Source organism: Anser brachyrhynchus (assembly GCF_964034855.1).
Source record: "Anser brachyrhynchus genome assembly, chromosome: 3".
Classification (NCBI taxonomy): domain Eukaryota; kingdom Metazoa; phylum Chordata; class Aves; order Anseriformes; family Anatidae; genus Anser; species Anser brachyrhynchus.
This window is the reverse complement of record NC_137696.1, coordinates 120,442,756-120,466,885: the sequence shown is the minus strand read 5'-3', so window position 1 is coordinate 120,466,885 and position 24,130 is coordinate 120,442,756. Positions and strand designations below refer to the sequence as shown.

General features: G+C 40.8%; 1 protein-coding gene and 1 long non-coding RNA gene across 13 annotated transcripts in view; one reads left to right on the top strand and one right to left on the bottom strand.

Annotated features, from left to right (window-relative positions):
- The window catches only part of CLIC5 (chloride intracellular channel 5), a 75,024-nt gene that overhangs the window by 15,692 nt on the left and 35,202 nt on the right, over window positions 1-24,130 (bottom strand). For 11 of the 12 annotated variants that reach the window (XM_080587400.1, XM_080587398.1, XM_080587402.1 and 8 more), the window contains 3 exons: window positions 9,615-9,724; window positions 9,164-9,289; window positions 7,690-7,796 (listed from right to left, as the gene is read on the bottom strand). In XM_080587400.1, the coding sequence (XP_080443526.1) occupies window positions 7,690-7,796; window positions 9,164-9,289; window positions 9,615-9,724 (343 nt within the window). Of the gene's footprint in view, window positions 1-7,689; window positions 7,797-9,163; window positions 9,290-9,614; window positions 9,725-9,835; window positions 9,859-24,130 lie in introns of those variants that run through there. The other variant, XM_080587396.1, reaches the window with a different exon arrangement.
- Window positions 17,315-24,130, top strand: part of LOC308193137 — a 30,751-nt gene continuing 23,935 nt past the window's right edge. The window contains exon 1 of the long non-coding RNA XR_013949411.1: window positions 17,315-17,383. This is a non-coding gene — a long non-coding RNA (uncharacterized lncRNA). The remainder of the gene's footprint in view (window positions 17,384-24,130) is intronic.

Sequence of the window (24,130 nt, the reverse complement as noted above, 5' to 3'; positions counted from 1 at the left end):
CGGCTGGGAAACAGAACAAAGAATCCCAGTGCAGCCAGCAGCACTTGGAGGAATATTCAAACACACAGGGGAAATAATTCCCTCTTAAAGAAGAGCATCTGCCAACTACTGTTCCCATTGCAAGGATTTCAGTCCAGGCCCGGCCTGTGCATATAGGCCCTGATTCAGCAAATGCTCGGGAACATGCCGTCATTTGAGCGCACCATTAACTTTGTGGACTTCAGCACATGTTGTCACCTAGTTTTTAGGGTTTTTCATGTTCTCTGTCACATATGTATATAAATATATATATTCTTTCTTTCTATTTTTTTTCTCTCTCCCTCCATATGGCATGCTGTGCTCTCAGAGCTACACCGACATGCGTGCACAGATGTGTCAGAAAATGATGTCTGCGAGTACATTAATGGTAAATGTTTACTGTTCCCAGAGAGCCCGCAGCTAAGCGTGCTAATCAGCATTACCAAGTCCCTGCCTTGGAGGTCCTGCAGTCTGACCACATCTGGACTTACAGAGAGTTTTAGTCTTCTACTGGCTTCAAATATTATTTTTCGCATTTCCATCAGGAAATCTTCATGCCTTAATTAGCAAAATTAAGTTGAAAGGTCTTAGAGGAAGAAAAAAAAAAAACTAAACGATAGGAAAGTTCAGAAACTTTCCCTAGTAAGGTACATACTTCTGAGGTTAAGACGACGGTTTGTTATCACTTTGAAAAACTGAAAACCTCTTCCTTCCAATGGCATAAAATTTCAGTTCTTAGTTTTGGCAGGTCAAAAGATATCGGTCCTTAAACCTGTCACTGGTACCAGACAGAATATTGATGGCTTTGGGCCACCAGCCAGCATAATTTTGAGGGAAGTTTTCAAAAAGTGATTTCTCCAGCAAACAACTTCTGTAAAATGCTGTTTCTGAGCATTTTAGAATTGGTCTTTGATTACTGGGCAGAATGGAGATAAAGCAATTTAGGATGGACACTGAGTGCAACTTGCTGGACTTCTTAACAAGTTAGCACAGAGCTATCACCACTATTTTACCGATCTTTATATGTGTGTTTTTACAAAAGACAGAGTGGAGAACAGTTTTATTAACATATCATGAGTGAGTTATACGGGTCATCCCAAATGAACGGCAATAAAATCTTTATATCACACTCACCAACATGTATTCGGTACTTTATGTGCCACAAATGTTGCAGAAAAGCTATTTTACATATGTTTTAAAGACTGGGTATTTTTTTTATACTAGGACTGGTTTTGTAAAGCTGCCAGGCACTTTAGTTACCGCGAACCCAACAGTACTCAGCTCAGAGGGAGCCATAAAAACTTGTTTAAAACGTTCTAAAATAGCTTTTTTGTCCGTCAAAATGCCACAGTTAAAGATCTGTCATCCTGAGCCATTCCATAGCTAGAAAGCCCATCACAAAGCAACTCCTTCTCCCTAAAATGATTTTAAAAGCTATTTCTAGTCCATCCTGGTTGCATGACAGAAAACTTAATATCGTCACAGTGTAGGACAAATTATGGCTCATGCTGGGTCTCGGACAGGTGTGGGAGTTTGTGGTGGAAAAGCGAAATTCTGCAGCTAAAGAGGAAGAAGGAAAAATTTTAATGGCAAGTTGATACACAGACACATATATATACCTATATATTTATGTGGCACCTTGAAAATCTATGCAAAAGTTGTAAAGCACTAACATCGGTCCTGAATTAGGGCCTGCTCCAAGATTCCTGCTGAAGGAAACTCCTGATCCATCTAAGGGCATTCAAACAGCTTTTTTACCTTGCTCCATTAAAATCAACAGGAGCTTTGCCAGGAACTTTGCCGAGCAGAGGCTGAAGCTTTTAGGCACAGCAAAGGACAGAAGGATCAAAGGCTCGGGACAAGCTGTGTCACGGCTACAGCCTGACCTCTTTGGGTGTGAAAAGCCAGGCTGGAAGGAAGCAAGGCGACCTGCTGCCCTTCCCCAACAGGCAAGAAGATGCTTTGGGGAAAGTGCTGTGCTCCCCTATGCCTGTATGGTGATGGAGAGCAGACCAGATCCCGTTTGTTGGGATAACACAGGCTGGCCCACAGCATCAAGGAGCTCACCGCAAAGGGTCTGCACCATGGATTCATCACTGCAGTAAATATTCAAGGTGGGTTTTTGGACTGAATTAATATTCTGCTGGTTTAAGGAGGTATGTGATGGCTTCTAGAAAGGATCAGAGCACACTGTCCAGCCTGTGCACCTACCTATACTGTGGGTCTGACTCTTCTCAGCAGAAGTAACTCCACAGAGTCACAGCAGCTTAAAACTGATGTAGGCCAGCCTCAATCCCAGCCGTGTCCATGTTTGCATACCTACTGTATGCACACACACTCAGCACATGAAGAGAGACATTTCCCACCTCACGCGCTTAACCACAGAGTGTGATGTAGCTACTGAAAGAGGTGAACAGCATTTAATCACATGTAAGTTAATGATTTAAATGCTCTTTTATTTTTGGCCTCTTGATGTAAATCCAAACCAGACACGTGGAGTCCTCTGGTCAGACGGCTGGAAATTCCTGTGCACGAAATCATGCTGGTGGTCTCCCAGCTCAGCGCCTTCTGAAGAGCTGTACAGTGAAATATCCTTCCGTACCACTAATGAATGCGCCCACCCACACTGGAGCTGGTGCCCCCTAAGAACTCAATTCAAGAACAACTTTTTAAGCTCATAAATGAAATCAAAGGGCTCATTCTATGAGCCAAAGAACTTAGAATTTGAGGCGGAATGGTTAATGGGTGGTTACTACAGGCTGTCCCCTTGGTTTGCAGTATACAGGCTTGCAAGAAAAATAATAAGCAGGATACTGAATACATACACAGCATTCCAATTAATTAAATTGCATCCTCCTCGGATGAATAGATAAGTTGTTACTACCCTGGTTACTGTACAGAGCTTGAGTGATTTGCTCAGCATCAACAAAAGGAACCAGAGCAAACTCCCAGGACCTCGGTTTTTCTCCTTGTGCTCAGACAAGGCCTCCTAGATATTACGCAGCTGCAAAGCAGCCCAAAAGTCTCAGATTTGTCATGCAAACTTGAGCAACGTGAACCTGAGGAAGAGATAATTTTGAAGAATACTGCCACTGCTTTATTCCGTGAAGGAGAATGAGCCATGAAGTGAATGAGCACTTCTCATAATTTTGAGTGGCCAAGTCCAGTGGCAAGGGCTGGAGGACCGAATAACCCAGTTGTGCTATCCAAGCCAGATGTCGACCTATTCCTGCGATGACATGATCACTCCTTCAGAGAGGCCTGTTATAAAATTATCGAGTGACATGGGGGGTGGAAGGAATCAAGCCCGTTGTAATTGAAGTGACTTGAAATAATAAATGCACACACTTTCTTTAAACACAGCTTGCCACATCCTGAGAATCTGGAATCAATTCCTTCCCTTTCAAGAAGCTTAAAAGTGGTGGGACTTTGATATGGCATGAGCATGTTTGCTTCTGGGCTTACAGCCCTAGCCAGCCCTTTCAACATTTTTATATTATAAGACAGAAAAGTTAGCAAAACAAAGATGGAAAAAAAGCATCAGAGATTCAGGGAGCTATTAAATCAGGGCAGCCTAGCTGCCAAATACCTTTGGTAAGTGAATGAATCATGATCAATAACATATTGCCATGCAGCCTTACACAAGAAGGTTATCACCTGTTCCTGTGCCAGACATGAAACATAATGGCATGTGGCTAATGAAGTACTGCAAGAATACAGAAGAAAAAAAAAAAAAGGAAGAAAGGAAGAAAGGAAGAAAGGAAGAAAAAGAAAGGAAGGAAGGAAGGAAGGAAGGAAGGAAGGAAGGAAGGAAGGAAGGAAGGAAGGAAGGAAGGAAGGAAGGAAGGAGGGAAGGAAGGGTGTGGGGGAAGTAGTATTATTCTATGTGATTTTAAAACATTTTACCTCTAAGTAAATTAAATTCATCCAGAAAAATACAATTTTTTCCCTGAAAATTTTGTCAAAATCCATAGGTTATTATGAAGCACTTCTCTTCTGACAACGTCACATTTGTAGGAGGAAACTATCTTGGCAGAAGGAAACCTAGTTTGTCAAGGGGATGTTTCATCCTTGATTGTAAAGCTTCCTGCTTTATATGTTCACATATTTGCCAGCAGAGGGTATCACAATCTTAGAAACAAACAAACATATGTATCATCGTGTCTACTCATTTACATGCAAGAATTCAAACACTAAATTAAGAAATTACAAATCCTATTTTTTTCATGACATTTCCCCTTTGAGGGAAAAAAAGATAAAATAAAATCATTTAGGCACTTAAAGGCTACAGACTCTGTTATCAGTGTCTTCTTACCACCTCTCCACAACAAATAGCCAAGTGATGGCATCACTTGGAAGTCTGAAATTGTTGCACAACCCTAGCTGTAAACCCTCCTGAGAGAAACACTAGTTTGGGCTTATCTTTGGCATGCATTGGGTTCTCATTAACTCTCACATCCAGTATCCTCCTACTGTGTGAATCTCATTAATAATCCCAACCACTTCACACCACTTTTCGGCAAAGATTTCATGGCCACAGGCTGTAGTGAGAGCTCATATTACTTAGACGTCATGATCTCTGCTAAACCAGGATGCCCTGAAGAATGATCATATATAATTTTACCTAACCACATTTCTTGCAGCTAGAGATCACTGGATGTTACAAATTCCCAGCCTGATATCCCATACCTTAATGAATTCACCACCCTGACTTCCAAGTTAAGAGACTAAAATTTAAACAACCTGATGTTTGGTGATTTAGGATACTTGGTATCCAACACTTTCCTATTCCCAACCAAAAACAATTAGAATTATTTTTGATGTAATGGTCTGGGGTCTCCATTCTGTTTTGGTTTTATTGACAAGTGTTCTTCTATTTTGATCATGTGCAACATATGTCCCAGTCACTGGTGTGGCTTTCCAGTTTAACCCACAAATTTGAGTAAGCTGAAGCTAGGACTCAATATAGAGGAAGGCTATGAGACATATGCCATCACCTTTATTTGAGAGCTGCTGTGTATAGGAAATAGCCACAACTAGCAACCTCTGTTCATTGTGGACCTTACCTACTCACATGGAGATACGAAAAGGGACATTCCCTCTAATTATATAGAATCTAGTATATGGTATCTAGTATATAGTATTATCACATATTATGTTACCATATATCATATTATATCATCATTTGTCATGTATTATATACCATCATATATCATATATTTAGAACTTGCTTTCTGTTTTTACAGAACAATATATAATTATTCCTGCTGTTATATAGGGAGGATAAGCTGCCAGAACCTTCCGCAAAATGGCATATATCAGATCAGGGCTAGAGCTCCAGATCCCTTTTTGATTGCTGCTGCAATTTTAAAAAATACCCATCCAAAATAGCTGCATTAGGAATTATGTATCCAGTGATATGATCCTTTCCTTTCATTTCTTTTTTTGCACATAGTCTCTTTCCAGCCCAAGAAATCTAACATAGCTAGCTTTTAATTAGCTCACTATCTACCATCCAAATCAGCCTTCAGAATAACTGCTGTAGGTTCAGATGAACTGGAAAGGATACTTCAGTGGGTAAAATGTCCCTGAGATAAGGGAAACACTTTTCTTGCTCAGCCCTTGAAAAATGGAAGTCAATTACTCTGCTAAAATTGAGGTCTAATTCCCAGATTTCATAAATCTCCACTCCCAGACTCAAGTACTCAGAGGTCCACAAGCACTTCACAACAGTGCTACAAAGAACACGTAGGTACTCTGCTCATCTCAGCTTTATTCTCCTTGTGCTTCAGCACTCCAGCTGCAAAAAAATTACGCTAAAAACATTTCTCTACTTCAAAGAGGAAAGCTGAGTACCAGTGTGTGCCTGGCTATCACAGGAGCATGAACCAGCAACAAAATGCGGTGAGGAAGTTTACACGGAACAAAGTTTGTTGCTGTCTTGCAGCTTACTATCTCTTTTCCCTATAACCTTGGTATGCTCAATTTTCTTTGAGAAGGATTTTCATTTTCTTTGCAAGCGTACCTAAACCAAGTTTGTTAGGCAGAACTAGGGAAAGCTCCCATTAATCACACTGGCGCTAGAACAAATGCAGACAGCCCACCAGGAGCGCTTTGCAGGGTTAGATTCTTTATCTCACAGTAGCAGATATCCAACCTTGAATTCCAGCACTGCTTACAGCCAGATGCAGACACCTCTAGGACTGCCATTTATTACCACCAGGAGCTGCCAGCCCTTACAAGTCCGGGGATTTGCATTTCGCAGAGTCACTGAGAAGCAACACAGCAGGATTTTACATGTGGACAAATACTTGTGACGGTTTTAGAATACAAGGGACAGCACAGCTGAATTTAAGGCTTACAATTGCACCACGGACCATAAAAAATCCTTGTAAATGGCCAAGATATTTATTTTAACTGTAACATCTATTTAAGTTAACTCTTAATTTATCTTCTTTTTACAAGCCTTCCTACAGAGGTTAGCTGAGCATCCAATTGGCAGCAGACAAAAAAATAACTTTTTAGCATCCCTGTGAAATGAAGCACTATAATTATTTCCTTCTGTTAAAAAAACAAAAAATATTAAGGAGCAGATTTTTATCTGACATAAATCATCGTTTCCCCATTTTCATCTCATGAGTCAGCCCCAGGCAATGAAATATAATCGCACAAATGAAATCTGTGGCAGAGCTGGAACCTGAAAAATCTACTTTTCTCTGAACAGTGTGATGACTGCATGGTGTTTAGCACGCCTTAGATCTCTGTGAAATTAGTAATACAAGGTAAGATGAACGTCAATGAGTGACTGCAAGTCTTCTACTAGCTCATCTCAAGGGACATAGCAGTGTAAATCCATTCGCTTTCATGGAGCAACAGGAGCTTGCACTAGCTGGAGCTGTGCCTCTCTGAAGGGAAAGGAATGTGGAGAAGAAAAGTGATTTCATTAAGAAGAGAGTGTAGGATGCGTGTAAATATGCATGGCATCCAGCTTCGGGGGGGGGGGGGGTAGTTCTTTTGACACAAATGTATGAGGGAAAGCTGGAGTGTACAGTGTGCAATTATATTTCTTAAAGCCACTTCTTTCATTCAGTTACTTTCTGTAATTCATTCACTTTCATTCAATTACTTTCTGTCCCAATATGACTCAGTTTATATCAGCAAATGAGCTATAGTACCACAACATAACCATGAGATAAGTGGGAGGAGAGTCTGGTGTAAATGCCTATATCTAAGAAATTATACAGGGTAAAAAGGCACAGATTGCTCTCCATTCATTCACTCATTCATTCACCAATAATGCTAAACTTTTAGTGCTGTGTCTATTGCTGTCACAATTTTGGACCCAGGCAACTAGCACTCCAAGCAGTGCCTGGCCCGAGTAGAGGCGCTAGAGTGAGCCACCAGCCAAATCCAGTAGTTCTGTGGGATCCTGTTCTGGTGGAGAAGTTTGCCTACTGCTGAATGCTCTGTCCTTGTTTTACTCACTGGTATAGATGTAATTAATTCGACTGTGGACATGTGAAGTACATCTGAACTTACCGTCTCAAACTGAGCAGCAGTGGCACCTGATGTCATTAACACAGTTCACAATAAAATGAGGGGAAAACAGCAAAATTATTCAGCTTCTAAGCACAAAAACTCCCCAGCACATTTGGTAATGACTCTACTCACCGGCATTATCCTGCTGCTTGGTGTTTTTGATGTATGCAGAAAATTTGGAGAAGATATCGATTCCAGCAGTGTTTGATTCCCGGTGCTTAGCAGCCAGCTTGGGATATCTGAAAGGAGGTTGGAGAGTCACAGCGTGTTACCAGCAGTATAGTCATGATTACAGATACAGTTTAAAAGAAGACATTTTTAAAAAGCCCTTTACGAGGAACAGCAATTAGCATTGTCATTTATCTCAAACCAACAGCTTGGCAAGACCCTCTTAATGATATCTGTATCTGTCAAGGCAGAGATTTGGGTAGTTACACAGGGATGGCTTCAGGACAAAGGTAATTACACTTTATGCTTTATGTGACCACCATCCAAGATACAGTGGCCTTAAATCAGGAGGAAGCATAAATTTCCAGAAAGGTGCAGGGGAGGCTGGCAGCCAGCTCCCTCTGTTATGAATGGCAGTCATGTCTAGCTCCCTGTGCTGAAAATGTCTGCCAGGATGTAACAGCAAGGCATGTTAGCATCAGCCAGGTGAAGGAACATAAAGTTTTCAGTCTCCGAATTGTTGTTTTTATAGACAACTGGCACAAAGGGATATATTGATTTGAAAGATCAACATGAACTAACGACTCCTACTGATTTCGGTGGTCTTGGACTAGACTACAGAAAGCTTAAGTACCTGATCTCTTGCCTCATGACTGGCCCTATGGCTGCTCATTCAGTCGGAGGTAAAATGCTCCATAAGGAACTGAGAATATTTTCATTGATTCATAGATTTTAAGGTCCAAAACACAAGCCAGCAATCTTTTCTCTCTGTTATCCTTGTACTAAGTCCAAAATGCTTGACTAACTAAGGCATATCTGGTGAATCTGACATGTTCCTCAGTTGTTTGTTCCAGTGCTTATTCATACATATTGAAAAATCTGTGCCCTATTTCTAATCTGAATTAGGTTGGTTATAATTTCCAGTCATGGGCTCTTGTCATTTCTTGATGAGACTAATGAGCACTTTTCTGACTCCAGAGCTCCTTGTACTCTGCAGTCAGTTCCCCTTCCAACCTTTTTAATACACCACACAGCTCAGAAGCCTTCAGTTTTTAATGATAAAACACTTTTACTGGCACAGATATTTTGTGTGGCAATGCTCTGCATCCATTCCAAGTTATTTTTAGCTCTGTAAAATGTGGACACCAGACCCCTACAATATTTTTTTTTAATTTTTTTTTTTTTTTTAGCATTGGTCTCCTTAATTCTGCATACAAGGGCATCCTGAAATGTGTACAGAGAAAACATTCTGCAGTTATTAGTCATACAAGTAACTTTCACACATGGAAGTCATCTCACTGAAGCCAGCAAGTTTCATAAATAAATATTACTCCTGTAAGTAAAGATTGTAGGAGGGAGTGCTTTTCAGGAACTCCTCTTAGGACATCTTTCATTCCTAGGAAATGGAATATTGACTGAAAAAATCCCGAGTTCTTACTTTGGAGGTGCAAGAGTCTCTTCCAAAAATTCCTCAATCTTGTTAACATCTGTCTTGACTTCTCCATTAAAAGTCAAGAAAGGTGGGTGGGTCCCAGGAGCCAGATTGTGTAGATCAGCTGGCTTTCTGCAGAGAGAAAAAAGGTCATGGAATCACCAATCTCTATGGTCAGGTAGCTGCGCAGATATTTACAGTTCCTGCAAAATCAGTTTGCCCTTCTACTTCTTCAGCAGTTTGTGGTGAGAATACTTTAAAGTACCCTGAACGCCCTGTTTAATATAAAAACATTCCACAAGTGCAAAAAGAAATAACAGACTTGAATCCCAACTATTTTGTTGTGCGCCACAGGCTCTCTAAGCCAGATACCAATCTGACTGAACGTGGTGCGGCCTTTCTATTGGAAAAACACTGGATCGTATAACTACTTTCAATTAAAGCGAACAATTTTTACCTTTTCAGGTCAACAGTGGTGACGTTGAACACAACTCCTTTGAGCCAGAGGATCATGAAGAGACGCTGGGAGAACGGGCAGTTCCCAATGCTTTCTCCATCTATACCAGCCTGAGGGATGGAAAAAGACAAAAAATAGAGTTCAAATACGTTAGTCATTTATTTCCCTCAAGATGGAAATTGGATGTTGAAAGAAGAATAGCTAGTTCAAGAATAACCTACAGTGCCTGTTATTTTATATAGTTTATCATCAGCTCTATAATGGAGTTAATCCAGGATTCAGCCTTCAGCAGGAGCTTGAGAAAGCAACCTGGTGCCTCTCCTGGGGACAACTCTGGCTCTAGGTGTGTCCTTTACTTATGGTAAGCAACATCCAGAAGACTGTATATTCTTTTCACCATATGTTCACTGTGTGTTCAGTTACTGCCATTCTACAGGACTGCCTGCTGCATCGACATGATAGAAAACTCTGGACAGGTTTTCTGCTCTAAGTCTGTGGATTGCACATCACTGGGTCTCTGTTTTACTATCCAAACTGGGGACATTTGGAAGTGGATTTAAACCCAAACATGCCTAACATTCACTCATTCTTGTTCATGTCAAATAAAGCAAGAGCCTCAGACACAAACAACTGGATCCAGACAGAAATCTGCATCTGAATCCTTCCAAAGTTCAAGGCAGACTTCAGCTGCCACATTCAGTCTGTTCCTATCTCTAGCACCTAATGAGTTGCCTACAAACCACTACAAAACAATAAAAAACTGCTAGTGTTAGTACTAAGGAAACAGCTTGTGTTTTTTTTTCCTTTAAAAATTTATGGTCTTTAGCCATGCAAATTCTGACTTTAAGCCATAGAGGGATACAAATAACACTATTTGAACTGAGCCAAAGCTGTGTCCAAGGACAACATCCTTCTACAATAATTATGCTTGTGGCCAAAGCTTTCAAGACGATAATGGTTTTGATAGATTTCCATTTTAATTTGTGGTACCATTGTGTTTAAAAGATTCTTATAATCCTGGTGAAGCAACCAACCTTCCTTTGTTGACCCATATGGGTTGCATAACTGTATTTTATGCACGCAGTGTGTGTCTGAAAATGGCTGATGAAAGAGCTAAGCAAATACATGTCCTTTTCCTCTGGAGAAAATATTATATTACTCCGTTTGCTTTCATAAATTGTATCTTATTAATATTCAAGCTGTGGAGTGGCATTTCTCTATCTTAAAGAAGGAATCACTTCTAATTACTGCTCTTTTGTGAAACGTTCACAGACTAGCTAGAAACATTTTGAGATGTGTCCAGTTGCTACAACTTGCATAGGAAAAGTTTAGCTGAAAGATTTTCGAGTAGGCGTCATGAATCTTTCTCATGTCTTCAACACAGCTTTTGATAATTCTGGGTTTAAAAACAAATTCCAGATTTCCCATCCACCAAAATACGGAGAGAGTGTGGGTTCAAGGCTTGGAGACAGCACATTGTAAAGTTTAGGGCTATGTAAAGAGTTTTTCTCTGGCTTCAGATTCAGTTTCAAGCACTCAGACTTTAGAGATATTTGGATTTGGGGGTACAGTTTGGCTGCACTTCTACATGAAATTATAGATCAGCCAAATGCCTGGCACATGGCATATGCAAGAACCCTCAAACACTGTGGATAAAGTAGTGGTATGGTATGAGACGAGCAAGAGAAGATGCTTTTTTCTGTCTGCCTGGCGTGTGAATATACTAGTTTTGCATAACTTTATTAATTAAATAGTTAGCTCTGCTCTCCGAATTTCATGGCAAAACAATGACAGTGTTACCACGGCAATACCAGGCACCACAGTGTTGCATGCAATAATTACTGTGAAATTACATTTATTGTTTTGGCTTTGGCTTAATAAACACTTGCCAAGAGCTTGCAACTTCTTAGCCCTCCTAAAAAGAGTCAAATGCCATAGGGAAAAACAGTGGCACAACACCAAATTTCCCCTTGGCTTTTTCACCATCTCAATCTAATCATATCCTTCATAATGGAGTTGGCTATCAGAGTCTGCAAACAATATATTACAAACCTTAAATTTGAGGAAAAACAGATTGACCACTGATTGAGAGAGCAAAATTGTGCAGACAGAAGAGTTGACTCCTATCTCACATCCATCTTCAATCCATCTTCTCTGGACTTACTTTGTCTTATTAACTCCATTGAGTCTGATTCACTTGTCACCTGACTCCCTTCAAAGTGAGTATAAAACCCTGATTTCCCAAGTCCTGCAGATACCTTCTGAGCAAATGGGTCTAGTGTTGAAGTAACCCACAAAGCTCCAGCCCTCTTATAGGTCTCCTTCCTGCATGGAGGCACTCTCTTGCCTGTCCTCACCACCTACTTCTTGTGCTGCAAGTAACAAATTTCACCTTTTCAGGAAGGAGAAGCTATTTCCCTGCACTCTCCAATTATTTATTCTCATAGGAATGTTAAGGACTTCCTAGATCTGCATCTTTTTGTACCTCCTCCATCCTGAAAGGCAACGGTGAAAAAGCCCCTCAACACTGGAGAGGAGTAAAGGTGGGACAGAGTGGCTGAATGGCAACGAAGGGACAGAAGTGACGGGTCATGTGAGGCTAAGGGATGCAGAAATCACTGAGGACAAAAGATGCGGAATCTGGAAGAAATAAGATTCATTTGGAGATCAAAACCAAAAGTAATTGTGTAGGTCAAATGAGGCCTTCAACAGCTCCAAATGGTCAGAACTTCTTCCCGACACTTCCAAAAGAGTGGAAAACATTAATTGCTAGAGACATGTTGGGAATACACAGAGGAAATTCCAGAAACGAAAGATAAACTAAAGACACAGTATGGTATGATCTCTTTTCAAAGCTCCTGGATCTGAAAGCCAGGCTCATGATTTGGGTGGAGTCTGACTCATGGGTTTAGATCTCATGTGACTGGCATAACTGAAAATGCTACCACAAATCACAAGGCAAACTGGTGACAGAGGAGGGAACAGAATCAAAATCTCCCCAGCAACACAATTTATCCATTAAATTCAGCTCTTGTCTGCAAAAATTATAGGCAAGGCTCTGTCGGTTTTGTGAATCCTTTCTCGTTGCTTCTGACAGCAGTCAGCAATTCAATGCCCGGCACTCAGAAAGAGCAAAAACTTAGTGGGTAATAACTTCAAAGGCTTATCAGAGTGTCTTGAGATTACCTGTGAAGTCTATTAACTACTAGGAGGAGAGGAGAAAGAACAGAGAACTTCCCAGGCTTAGTCACTTTCAGCTTCAAAGAAAACCAGCTTGCTTAAAGCACCCTGGTAGTGACTAAATGCAAACCTATTATGTGTCTGTCCCAGCTTAAGAGCTCAGAAATGCAGGAATTAAATAATACCTTAATCAAGATCAAGAACTCAAACAGTGCACAGAAAGAAAAGAACAAATAATTGACAAGCTGTAGAAACACCGTTTATCCCCGCTGCTACTCACAAATGAGCACAGAAGCTCTCTCTTGTAGCTTCCCCGAGGCACAGCAAAAGTGATCAGCCGCTTAGAGAAAGGAGCAAGTTGATGAAATATACACCCTCCCTGCCAGTAACGCTGGATATTGCTGATTCAATGACTGCAATCGACTATAGACTTGAGGCTCTGTGGGTGCCAGGATCAAGGAAACTGAGATTTTAAAACGTGCACTGTAACTCTTAGTGCTGTGAAAGGGTTTCAGAGCCTCTTCTTTCCCGCAGAAGAGCGCTGCCTCCTTTTCCCTATGGAGAAACACTTCACCTTTTCAGGCAACAAATTCCCATAGTGACCACGGAAAAGTAAAATGGATTCAAGGATTTGCTGGGTGAGACCCCTCAGCCAACACTCGTCCCAATGAAGTTTCTCTGAGATGCCTAAGGCCTTCTGGGCAAGGCAGGGAAGCACATCCAGAAGATGAATCTGGCCACTTTCATTTCGACTAAGTCTCATGTGTATCTGAATTTAGGTGGGATGCATGTGGACCCCACTAACAGAAAAGCCTGGAGCCTGCCTCCTTTGTGGAGGCAGAATTGCTGGAGGATTTTTTGCTCCGTCTTGGAAACATCACTTTCCGCTCTTGTTGCTTCTCTTAAATCTATATTTATTAGTTTAGCTACCAAACAGGATGCTTTTCTACTTGGTCTTTGACATTTAGGTACTACGCACCATTTGATGCAAGGTCCTGCCCTGGAACTCAGTGTAATCACATTAGGAAAACCCCAGCATCACAGCAGCTGCTTGCCTCTGTCTGAGCGATGACAAGAATGAACAAGGTATTAAATACCTTTAAGGTAATTAAACCTTAAAGATATTTGTATGCACAAGCGGGGGATGTACCGACACATCACCAAGGAACAAAATTAAAGGAGGCTTCAGGAGGGAGAAAAAAAGTCTTGGTGATTTGATGAGCTTGTGCCAAATACTTCTGAAAAGTAGCAGCAATATTGAGAGCCTCCAACCACTGCACAGCATAGCTGAACGACATGAACAGGGAGCTCTTCTCAAGTTCAAGTTACTACTTTCCCTTAAATGAAATAACTGTAATAAACTTCCTCACTGGTTCCAAAAATACTCCAACTGGTAGATGCAGAGTGACTGCAATGCATACAGGCAACTGTATGTTATTATACCTAACCTTAAGAGGGAAAAAGGTTTTGTTTCCAGTTCTTTCCCAAATATAGCAGCTTTATATCAACATACTGTCATTAATAATGACTAAGCATCTAGCTTAAAAATGGCAGCACTGGAAAGAGCTGCCTATTGGAAACCTCTGTGCTTTCTCCAGGAACAGAATACATTTGGTTTTATCTATTTTCCTTCTCTTCTAATTTCTCATTGCATTGAGACTGTTCTGTCCAGTGCTCTGTTGAACTCCCCGGTAAAGTAGGCAGATATTTTTGATGACACTAAAATACATTTCTTTTTCAAAAGGATTATAACAAGTTAGCAAAAGCAGGCAGGCTAGTTCACCCAAATGTTTCCAAGTAAGGATTAAGGAGAGAATTGATTTCATCATCCTTACAATCAAAATCTAGATTCACATTACACATGATTGCACTCTCTCTATTTTAGAATTGGGAAAGCGCCTGCCTTTTGACACTTACTCTCCTTACGCTCAGAACCCAAAGGGGAAGTGAAAATCCTATTTGAAATGCAGAGCAGGCCAGGAAATATCCTATTTATTGTGCCATTAAAAAGAAAAAAAATCTGTCTTAGTAATTATACCACACACACAATAGCACAAATCTCCATTGTAGGGAAAAATTGTTGGCTGCAACATGAGATCAGAGAAGCCAAGGTATTGCTTTAGCAAGGCTCATTTTTTTTCCAGTTTCTAGTCTCTTTCACAAGTTCTCGTCCAAATGTAAAAGCCAGTAAGCTATTTGGAGTGCCACCAACGGAGAGGCGAGCTAAAAAGTGTATACTCATAGTGCAGCACTGGTAGGTCTCAAGTAAGAAGTAAATCTTGTAGTGCAAGTCCTGTGCATCACAGGACACTCTTGTTGACTGTGGCTTCAGTTCAGGAAAGCATTTAAGCATGTGCTGAAATACATCCCAATTCAGAGGAAGTATACGCTTGACTTTAAGCATGTTCTTAAGTCTTGATGATTTCAATGGGACTTAAGCACATACTTAAGTATTTTCCTGAATGGGAGCCTATAATAACAATAATAAATTTGCCGTGCAGCTTTTTAATTTCATTGGACTTTTTCCGAAATTTCATTTTGCTACAAGAAACTCCTAGCAGCAGCTTTCCAAGTGAGGGCAAGCTGGAGCAGAAATATATTCCTATGCACACACACATGGAAATGGACCATGTGCATACATGTCAAATAAAAATAGAGCGTTTGCTAGAAAGACTGTCAGGGTAGTAACAAAACAAAAAGGAAGTGGTGAATATCTTTAGCCAGCTCCCCAAAAGCCAGCCAAAATGTCGTCCAAGTTTGGCATACGTACAGGCATACATTATAGATGCACATAAGCTTAACTTGGTTTGCATTGCTGGCCAACTTGAAGGGAGCTGGCTTGTTCCACGCCGTTCAAACTGGCTGAGCAGCACGTCAGTAGAGCTGAGGATCTCCAAGGAAAGTGCCGTTGCACTTTCCAGGTCGCTGCGGTTTTGGGAGAGATGCATTTGTCCTCTTAAGACATTTGGGATTTTCAGGTGAAGGAATTGCAGGTTGGAGTCCCCATGGGTGTTGGTCTTGAGGCTTGGTAAATCATTATTTTCCAACCTTTTATATTTATATTAACTTCAGCACGGGCAGGACAGGATCATATAGGCCAGGTTCTTTCTAGGGATCTTTTCATGATGGTTTAGGATGTTTGTAATTAAAGAACAATTGTCTCCAGTTGGTCCACCCACCTGGGGCAGAGCACTCCCACCTGCCACATCAGCCAAGGTGCTGGTAGCAGAGCTGCTACTTGCACAGAGAGGTCTTGGTTTTCCTCAGGGCTTTGTGGGAGCCACTGGCCACTGCACATGTTATGCTTTGAAATAACCTTTGTGATGTCTGGGAATGTCAATCTGGGTGCAGGTTGGATTTGGAAAACAACAGCCTGGTCACAGGTGGATAGCCTCAGTATGGGAAAAAAAAATCGTGTTATTCCATCACCTCTCCTGCTTTCTTTTATAGTACTTAAGGCCCATGACTTGGCAAATATCGACAGAATAGAAAAGCATGGACCGGTCCAACACCCTGGACAAAGAAATTATTTTGTTCTCATTTATACTTGTAGATCCATTACCTATCACTGCATGCATTCACCTTTATGAGAAATTGATTGTAAATAATCAAAGGAAGTAGAACCTGTAATGAAACTTCCTACACCTAAAAATATACAGCAATTTCTGAACTAGGGAATGATATTTTTTTTATTTTTTTTCCTGCAAGACAATGCTCTGCTGTATAAATGTATATAAACACCAGCTAAGGGATGTGTGGTATAGGCAAGCTGAATTTTTCAAAGGGGCTAGCAGTTTTAGATGCTGCGAGACAATTCAAAGGTGGCTGACTTCTCACAAGTATCAACTCTCTACACATGGAAAATCGGGCCACAAGCCACCCAGAAGGAATAGCTGTTTTTTAAAGTCTTAGTAACAACTTTCTAGATCTGCTTTGGGAGTATCCCTTCTATGAGCTTCTTGAGCAATTGGGAAAAAAAAATAATTACACGAGAGCATTGAAATGCAAGTCTCTATTGACACACTATTCTTTTGAAGAGGATGCCCAGAATTTGACAAATCCTGGTGGAGACATACACCAGGTTTGGCCGTATCACTGTGCCGAGTGTCCTGGTGTTGGCGACCCAGCAGGACAGGCAGGGTGCCGGGACCATGAGAGGCTGAAAGAGAGCTCTCAGCGCCTGGCTTCCCTTCATCCCACCAGCCAAAATCTCCTTTCAAAATTACTGAGACTATTGCAGTTTCTCTCCCCTCAGAAAACCCACAGCTTCTGTTCAGTAAAGCTGCGGATGTTTTAAAACGTGTTTTTTTAGACTTTGAGCAATTTAGAGCAAAATCTTGAAATTCTTCAGAAACCAAAATTGCCATTCTCATCACAGCTTCAAACTAGCGGATTATGCACAAAGTTCGTGTGCATCTGGACACAGTGGACTGCATATATGTTTCTTGGCTTGACAGACAAAAAGCAAATCATCCTTTACACTTTTTCTTGAGCTTCTCCAACCTAACAAAGCAATTGTGCTCCCACCACTCACCAGGGTCATGGCAAACAAGTCTGTATTCCCACATTAGCTGTTGGATGCAACTACAGTGAGTGTTTTTTAAAAGCTTTGGTTTTTTGGGATCCATCTTCAACTATTAATGAGATAACATGAGGAGGGAGGGGGGGGATGAGAGGAAAAACTCAAGAAATGCCAAATGTGTAAGCTTAATGTATAGAATGATACTGGAACAAATGATTAAAGAGTAAGCTCACAAGTAAATGTGATATAGAGATGGTAAGAAAAGATAATATTATATGGAACAAATCACATTAAAATAATCAGATTTTGTTCTCTGACAGGGTATCCAGCACAGTAGGTAGGAAGGACGTGGCACGTATCTAGAAGGTGACTTTTGTAAGGTTTCTAACACAAGCTCCAGATCATATTTTCATAAGGAAGGCAGGGAAATAGGATGTGCATAAAATTTCTGCAAAGTGCTTGTATGAGTAGTTGAAAAAATACTTTTGGAATAATAATAATAAAGTTTTCTGTTAGTCTAGATACACACAACAACTAGAGCTACCGTAAAGGTCTATGACAAGATGAGTCATATTTAATGTTTCCATCAGCAAAGTGAAGGAACAGAGAGAGCCCGACGAAATTTTGTGACAGCAACAAGCACAGAGGGATTATTGGTATTTCCCAGGAGAGGAGCAGACTCCAAACCAATACTGAGAAGTTGGAACAAAGTGTCTGAAGTCACTTAAATGGAATTTAGTGAAGTAAACTACAAGGTATAAAACCTAAGAAGAGCAAAATCCAGTGTACAAGTGCAGGATGGGGAACAGCGAAGGAGGTTTTACGTAAATCACAAACAGTATGAATCACCAGAATATGCGTCCACAAACAACAGCAACCTGATAATGTGATGTATGTGCGATGTCTTACTAGGAGCATCAGACAACATAACAGTCCTCAAGCACGTGGAAGACTGTTTTACAAAGAGGATGATGATCCACTGTTCCTCATGTCCACAGAGTATAGGATTATTATTTTGCTTAATTGCAGCAATAAAGCTTTAGGGGAAAAAAAATATCCAGTGTAATTATATGAATAGTGAAACACAAAGCAGACTTTCTAAGGAGGTTGTGTAATCTGCATTAGTGGAGGCTTTGAAGAAATCAAAAGAAAAAAAAAAAAAAAGGATGTGAAAACTGGTCTCGATTTATTTCATCTGGGTGCAGAGCAGGGAGGTTGCATATGATGTTTTAAAATGCTTTTTAACAGTATATATTCGTGCCTGACAACAAAGCTGTTCTTGCTCTCAGAGCTAGGTGGTGCAGAATTCTGCCTTCCTCTGACCTGCACAGGATGAAGTCTGGCCCCAGTGAAGTCAATGGGAATTTTGCCTGGGACTTTGACGGGACCAGAATTTCACTCACAGGTTTAATGGCCAGAAGGGACAATTATAATAATCTTTCCTGACCTTTTGCATAATACAAACCATAGATTTCACTCAGCTTGTAGCCAGCATCTTGTGGCTGAACTAGAACATATGTTTTAAAAGGTTTTCCGGGGGAGACATATGCTAGACATAGAGTGGTAGTAAAATCCCCTCTAGTGGTCTATGTTTGCGTTGCAGGGTGAAGTTCTCGCTCCCACTGAAGTCGACTACAGACTTCCCATCTGTAAGATACTCCTGAAGATAACTAACTTACCCCATCACTTATATATGTGGTTTTTTTTTTTTTAATCTTTTCCAACAGTTGCATTGCTGTATGTGGGATTAACTGGTGGAAGGAATCTTAGTCACAGGATCAGGCCAGTGCAGTGCTCAGAAAATAGTCACCGTTTTAGTAAAGGTCAATGGAGATGCTCAAGCATCAGCTACTGCTTGGTTACTGTGGCTACCAGGCTGTATCTCCTAGGAAGATGTCAGCACTTTGGGCAAAAAAAAAAAAACCCTTTCCTTAAGACGAGTAAACTTGTCCTGCAATGTATTCATACTGGATGGCTGTTCGTGCTCTGCACATACAGGCTGCAGATCCTACATTTTGGAAGCATATGCCTATAGGGCCATATTCTGATTTTGGCCTTTCATTTCCAGAGCTATTAATGGAATATAGACAATCTAATTCTGCTCTCATAATAGTCAATATTCATAGAAAATATTCCTACTAAAGATAATCCACTGATTTCAGTGAAAGCAGAATCATATTTTAGATTCACCAGCTGCTTTCTAATAAGTGAATAAAACCACAAGTGGTTTTATGGGCTCTGGAGAAAGAAACTGGGAACGAATCTGTTTTAGGTATTCGTAGAGCACCAATTACGATTGTTTTAAATATTGATGATTCAATATCCCAAGAGCTGATTAGAGATGTAAAAAATTTATTCTCCCAGGAAAGCTTGTAGAAAATAAAATGAGAGCTAGGTCATTGTCAGAAATTGGCATGGGCAATGCAAATTATAGTAAAATTATTAATGTTTCTGGTAGAGATCAGGTGCAAATGTAGGAGTCATTTCTTTAAAGAAAGCTCTGTGCAAAGACCTCCAGTTCCCACGCCAGTACCAGTATCCTGCTTGCAGTTGTTCTTGTAAGAATTAAATCTGTGCACATCTGGAATTTGAATGTCTGTTAAAAATCTCTGAGCCTGGGATGGTAATCTGGTCATATAGTACATTCTGCAAACGCTGATGAATTGCAGCCAAATTTCCATGCCTCTAAGCAGCATATCAGACTAACAAATAATAACAGCAGCCAGGTGCTGAAAGTTAATGCTGAACCTGAAATCAGATCCAGGGCTGAATTATTTATTGAAATTCCAGGACTTTATTTGTGCTATTAGAAGAGAGAGGCACTTGCAGCCCCTGCAAATACAGGGCTGAATGGAGGGCTGCCTCTGATAAGGGCATCTACTGCTGAACCAGCTGACTGCCGTGCCAGCCATAATCTGCCCTCGATGGCCTTATTTTGTATCTTATTTTGCATCATATAAATATGCTCACAGGTGACTTCTGAATGAATGGGAGGGAAGAGCCATCAGGAACCCTGCAGAGCTATTCTGAGTGAGCAGGACTCGGTCCTCCTGCCTCTTGTGGCATCTCCGAAGCTATCGGTGCTGCAGAGGGTAGGAGACAAACCTCATCTGAGATGGGAGCAATGGTTACGACTTTCACTGAAACCAGATCAAGTTTCTTTGCAAAGAAGCAGTGCATCGCAGGCTCCAGCTAGAATTTGATTTGGTGTTTGCATCTCAGCATGACTTCCTGATGCAACCCCCAATATCTTCAGTAAAATACTTAGTGGTAAAATGATGCTGCAAGCATTTGGACCAAACCTTGAAGTTGTGTGGGTACAAATACAATATAAACAAATTTTCTGGTTTCCAGCTACTCACAGAGAAATCATTACAGGGTTTAGTATTTAGGAAACAGTTTTTCACCTTTAATATTTTCTTACATTCCCAAACTGCTGTATTTGTTCTCCTCGTCATTTACACTACATACAGTCAAATTTAGCCATTAAAGGGGTTGTCACTCTACAAGGTAGCCTTTTCTGATAGCCATCTACAGAGGAGGGGAATGCAATGCTCCCTGAATATTTCATTAAACAAGAAACAGACAGCAAGTTCTGAGTTTGTAAATGTAAATACCTGCAATGAAAACAAAAGCCTAAGAAGGACACAGACCCAAACAGCCAGCAAATGTTACTCATTTCGAAGCAGAACAATTTGTGTTCTCAGTATCAAACACTCAGGAATATAACAGATGCTTCCCAAAAAACTGCTGAGAAAGTCTGAATAAGTGTGTGAGCTATTGGAAGTATTATTTACAAGTATCTTATGGAGGTGTGAAACTAATGCATGATGACTGTTGCAAAGAGGGAAAATCTGCTGGATCAGTGAGCAGAATTACGATCACATTTCTTATTATCTCAGTGCAGGATGATTTCTTAAAACTTCTGTCTGCAGTTTGGATCATTTTGAAATGCTGCTTTGACAACTTCTTGCATGCTTCTTTTACAGCCTTCTCAAAACACAATTTGACTTGATGCTCAGGCTGACTTTCCTCTAATTTCATTTTATCCTATTATCCATCATAAAAGAAAAACTTAGGTAATGAAGTTTAATTAAATGTTATTTCTTAAAATCTTATAATTCTTCCTTTTCTTCCCTTGGTACAAAAATCTCACTTATGCCACTGCAATTTCCCTAGCACCTCTTCACTCCTTCCTGTCCTCCCACTTCTGGTATCCCTGGCCGTGATGTCTGTTCTCAGTATTGGCGGTTTTTATGCTCACCATCGTTGAGTCCCCCCTCTTAGGCCCCTCATGCTCCAAGAGAACCTCTCTCCAAGAGGATCAGTCATGCATGGTCGGACTCAGAAGCAGTCAGCAAACTCTTCCTACTAACATCTCTCTTCCTCAGTCTCCTCCTCCATAAAAAAATCACTTTCTTGATTTTTTTTAGAGTCTCTCTCAGCAGCTTCTCCTCTCCATTATCTCTTCCTTCAGTGTCTTCTCGATGCTAGTGTGTGTTCTACAGGAAAATGTTCGCTAACATTTAAGAAGTTTCCCTGGCAGCTTTTTGTTCCATCCTAGGCTCCTGGTTGATCCAGGAAAGAGAGCACAGAGGTTTCCATTTTGCAGGCTGTCAGAGAGCTGTTTGCCTTGATTACTACAATTTGCAGAACGCCATTTGAACGACATACACCAAGCAACCACCACAAAAAGCTCATTGGAACATCCAAGTTAATGAGATAATTGAGAAACTAGCATTTGCTGAGAGAATTTCTGATCCTTTTATATATATTTGAGCACAGCAAGACCCAAATCTCTCAAGTACCTGAATAAGCTCAGAAGAATTAGCCATTTTTTCATGTTTACTTCTAATTCCCTCTAAAAGAGAGAATGTGAAATGCCAAGTGCACTGGTGGTTCTTGGAAAATACCAAATATAAAGAAATCCTATAAATACCCATTTCCATTGAATAGACAAACATCAGTTAGCACAAAACCCCTTTTTCTGACAGCGAGGCACAACATGACTGTTACTAATTGCACCACTTTCAACAGTCCTGGATATGTCTTATTTCTTTAAATGTTCCCCCAGATCCTTGGTGCACAGTGTGGAAGAGATGCCCAGGGTTTAATTAGGAAAAAAGCACTTTTGCCCGTGCAAGCTGAAGCAAGATGCTGACACGTGCAAATTGGGCTGGGATGCCAGCCAAGGTCAGGGAAAAGAAGCATCTCCTTCCCCTGGAAAAGAAAATCATCATTTCAAGGTTACATCCCCTTCCTGACCGCATCCTTCCCAGGATCACACAGGCTGGACCCAAGTAGCTGTGTGCAATCAGCACTTTTTTATTGCTATTATTATTCTTGCAGAATCATCTCTTTTGAAATAAATATTGCGACCTTCAGGCCTAGCTCCTACTCGCCAGGGAAGAGGGTGAGGTTTCCCCATAGGCGCATGCCATAGGGATGCTGGTTTCATCATTGAGATGGGCAGGTATGAAATTCCCACTCCAAAACAAGTCTTCCTGCATCCAGGTTTGACTGCCTTTTTTATGGATTGAGTAGTGAGAAGTGTGACCTCTGAGGTGTGCAGAGAAATGCATAGCTGCATTGACGATCAACTAAATGATGAACATCGAGTCCAGGAGTTGGTCTTGATGATCCTTGTGGGTCCTGTCCAACTGGGATATTCTATGGTTCTATAAATGAGATGAACTCCAAAAGCTCACATTCGTTCAGTCTCAGGAAAGGCTCTTGGATCCATCTTGGAACAGGGTAAATAGTTTTGAACCTCAAACAAGACACAGATTTAGAGCTGGATCTAGAGCTTAACTGGGGAGTGGGATTTACTGACATTGAAAATAACGCAAAACCAAAATCCCAAAGTCAGAGCACCTCAGTTCAATAAAAGGCACCTCAGTAAATTAAGGCAAATATACCATTCATCTGAAACTGAACGTGCGAGTCAACAGAGGAGAAAATGAAAATGATCAAAGTGCTAGAGGGAGTCTGAAACAAGGCTTAGTAAGGAAGCAGGTAGGAACACTGCATCTTTTTGTCTTGTCCTGAAAACGGAAAGAACTGGGCACAGTAAAACAACTAAAACTGCCATTCAGTGAGGTCCGACAACCCGCAAGAACATTCTGTGATTCAACCCCTCTTCATCCAGGAACAGCGTTTAAAAAAATACTACAGATCAAACAAACAAACCAAACAGGTCTCCAGTTGCACAACGAATCAGCAACAACGGCTCATCACAAAACACAGGGCAGTGAAAGAAAATAATTTCCTCCCCTGATATGCATTTGTATCTGTTTAAAGTAAGCTGCTCATTCAGCAGCTAAAAGCAAAAGGAAAGCAGTAACACAACGTGCCTGTTGACCCACACAAATTGAATCACAATCTAGAAAAACACTGTCCACAATAGCAGCGATCCATCAGAGGCCGGTTTCTCTAAATTCCACTCGTTTTGGACAATACACAGGTACAGATGTGCACCAGCACCCAAAACAATAGCTAGACGTGGTGGGTGGCACTGCTCAGGGTGTTTATTTGGCTGCTGAAATGCGATGGGGAAGAGAAACTTGGCAATTAATATAGAGAGGTACCTGCCCGATCTGAGAATTAATTCAGTTTTTTGTGAGGACCTAAACCACAAAGCAAGAGTAGCTTTACAGTCATTAATCTATGTAAAGAGAAAAGGAGGAACGTGATTTTAACTAGAAAAGCTGCTGTGCTGCTAGAGATGAAAATGGACATTGGTGTAAATGTCTCATAGATAATGAAACCAGGGCATGGAGACGGCATGACTTAGGGAATGGCTCCAGGACAGCCA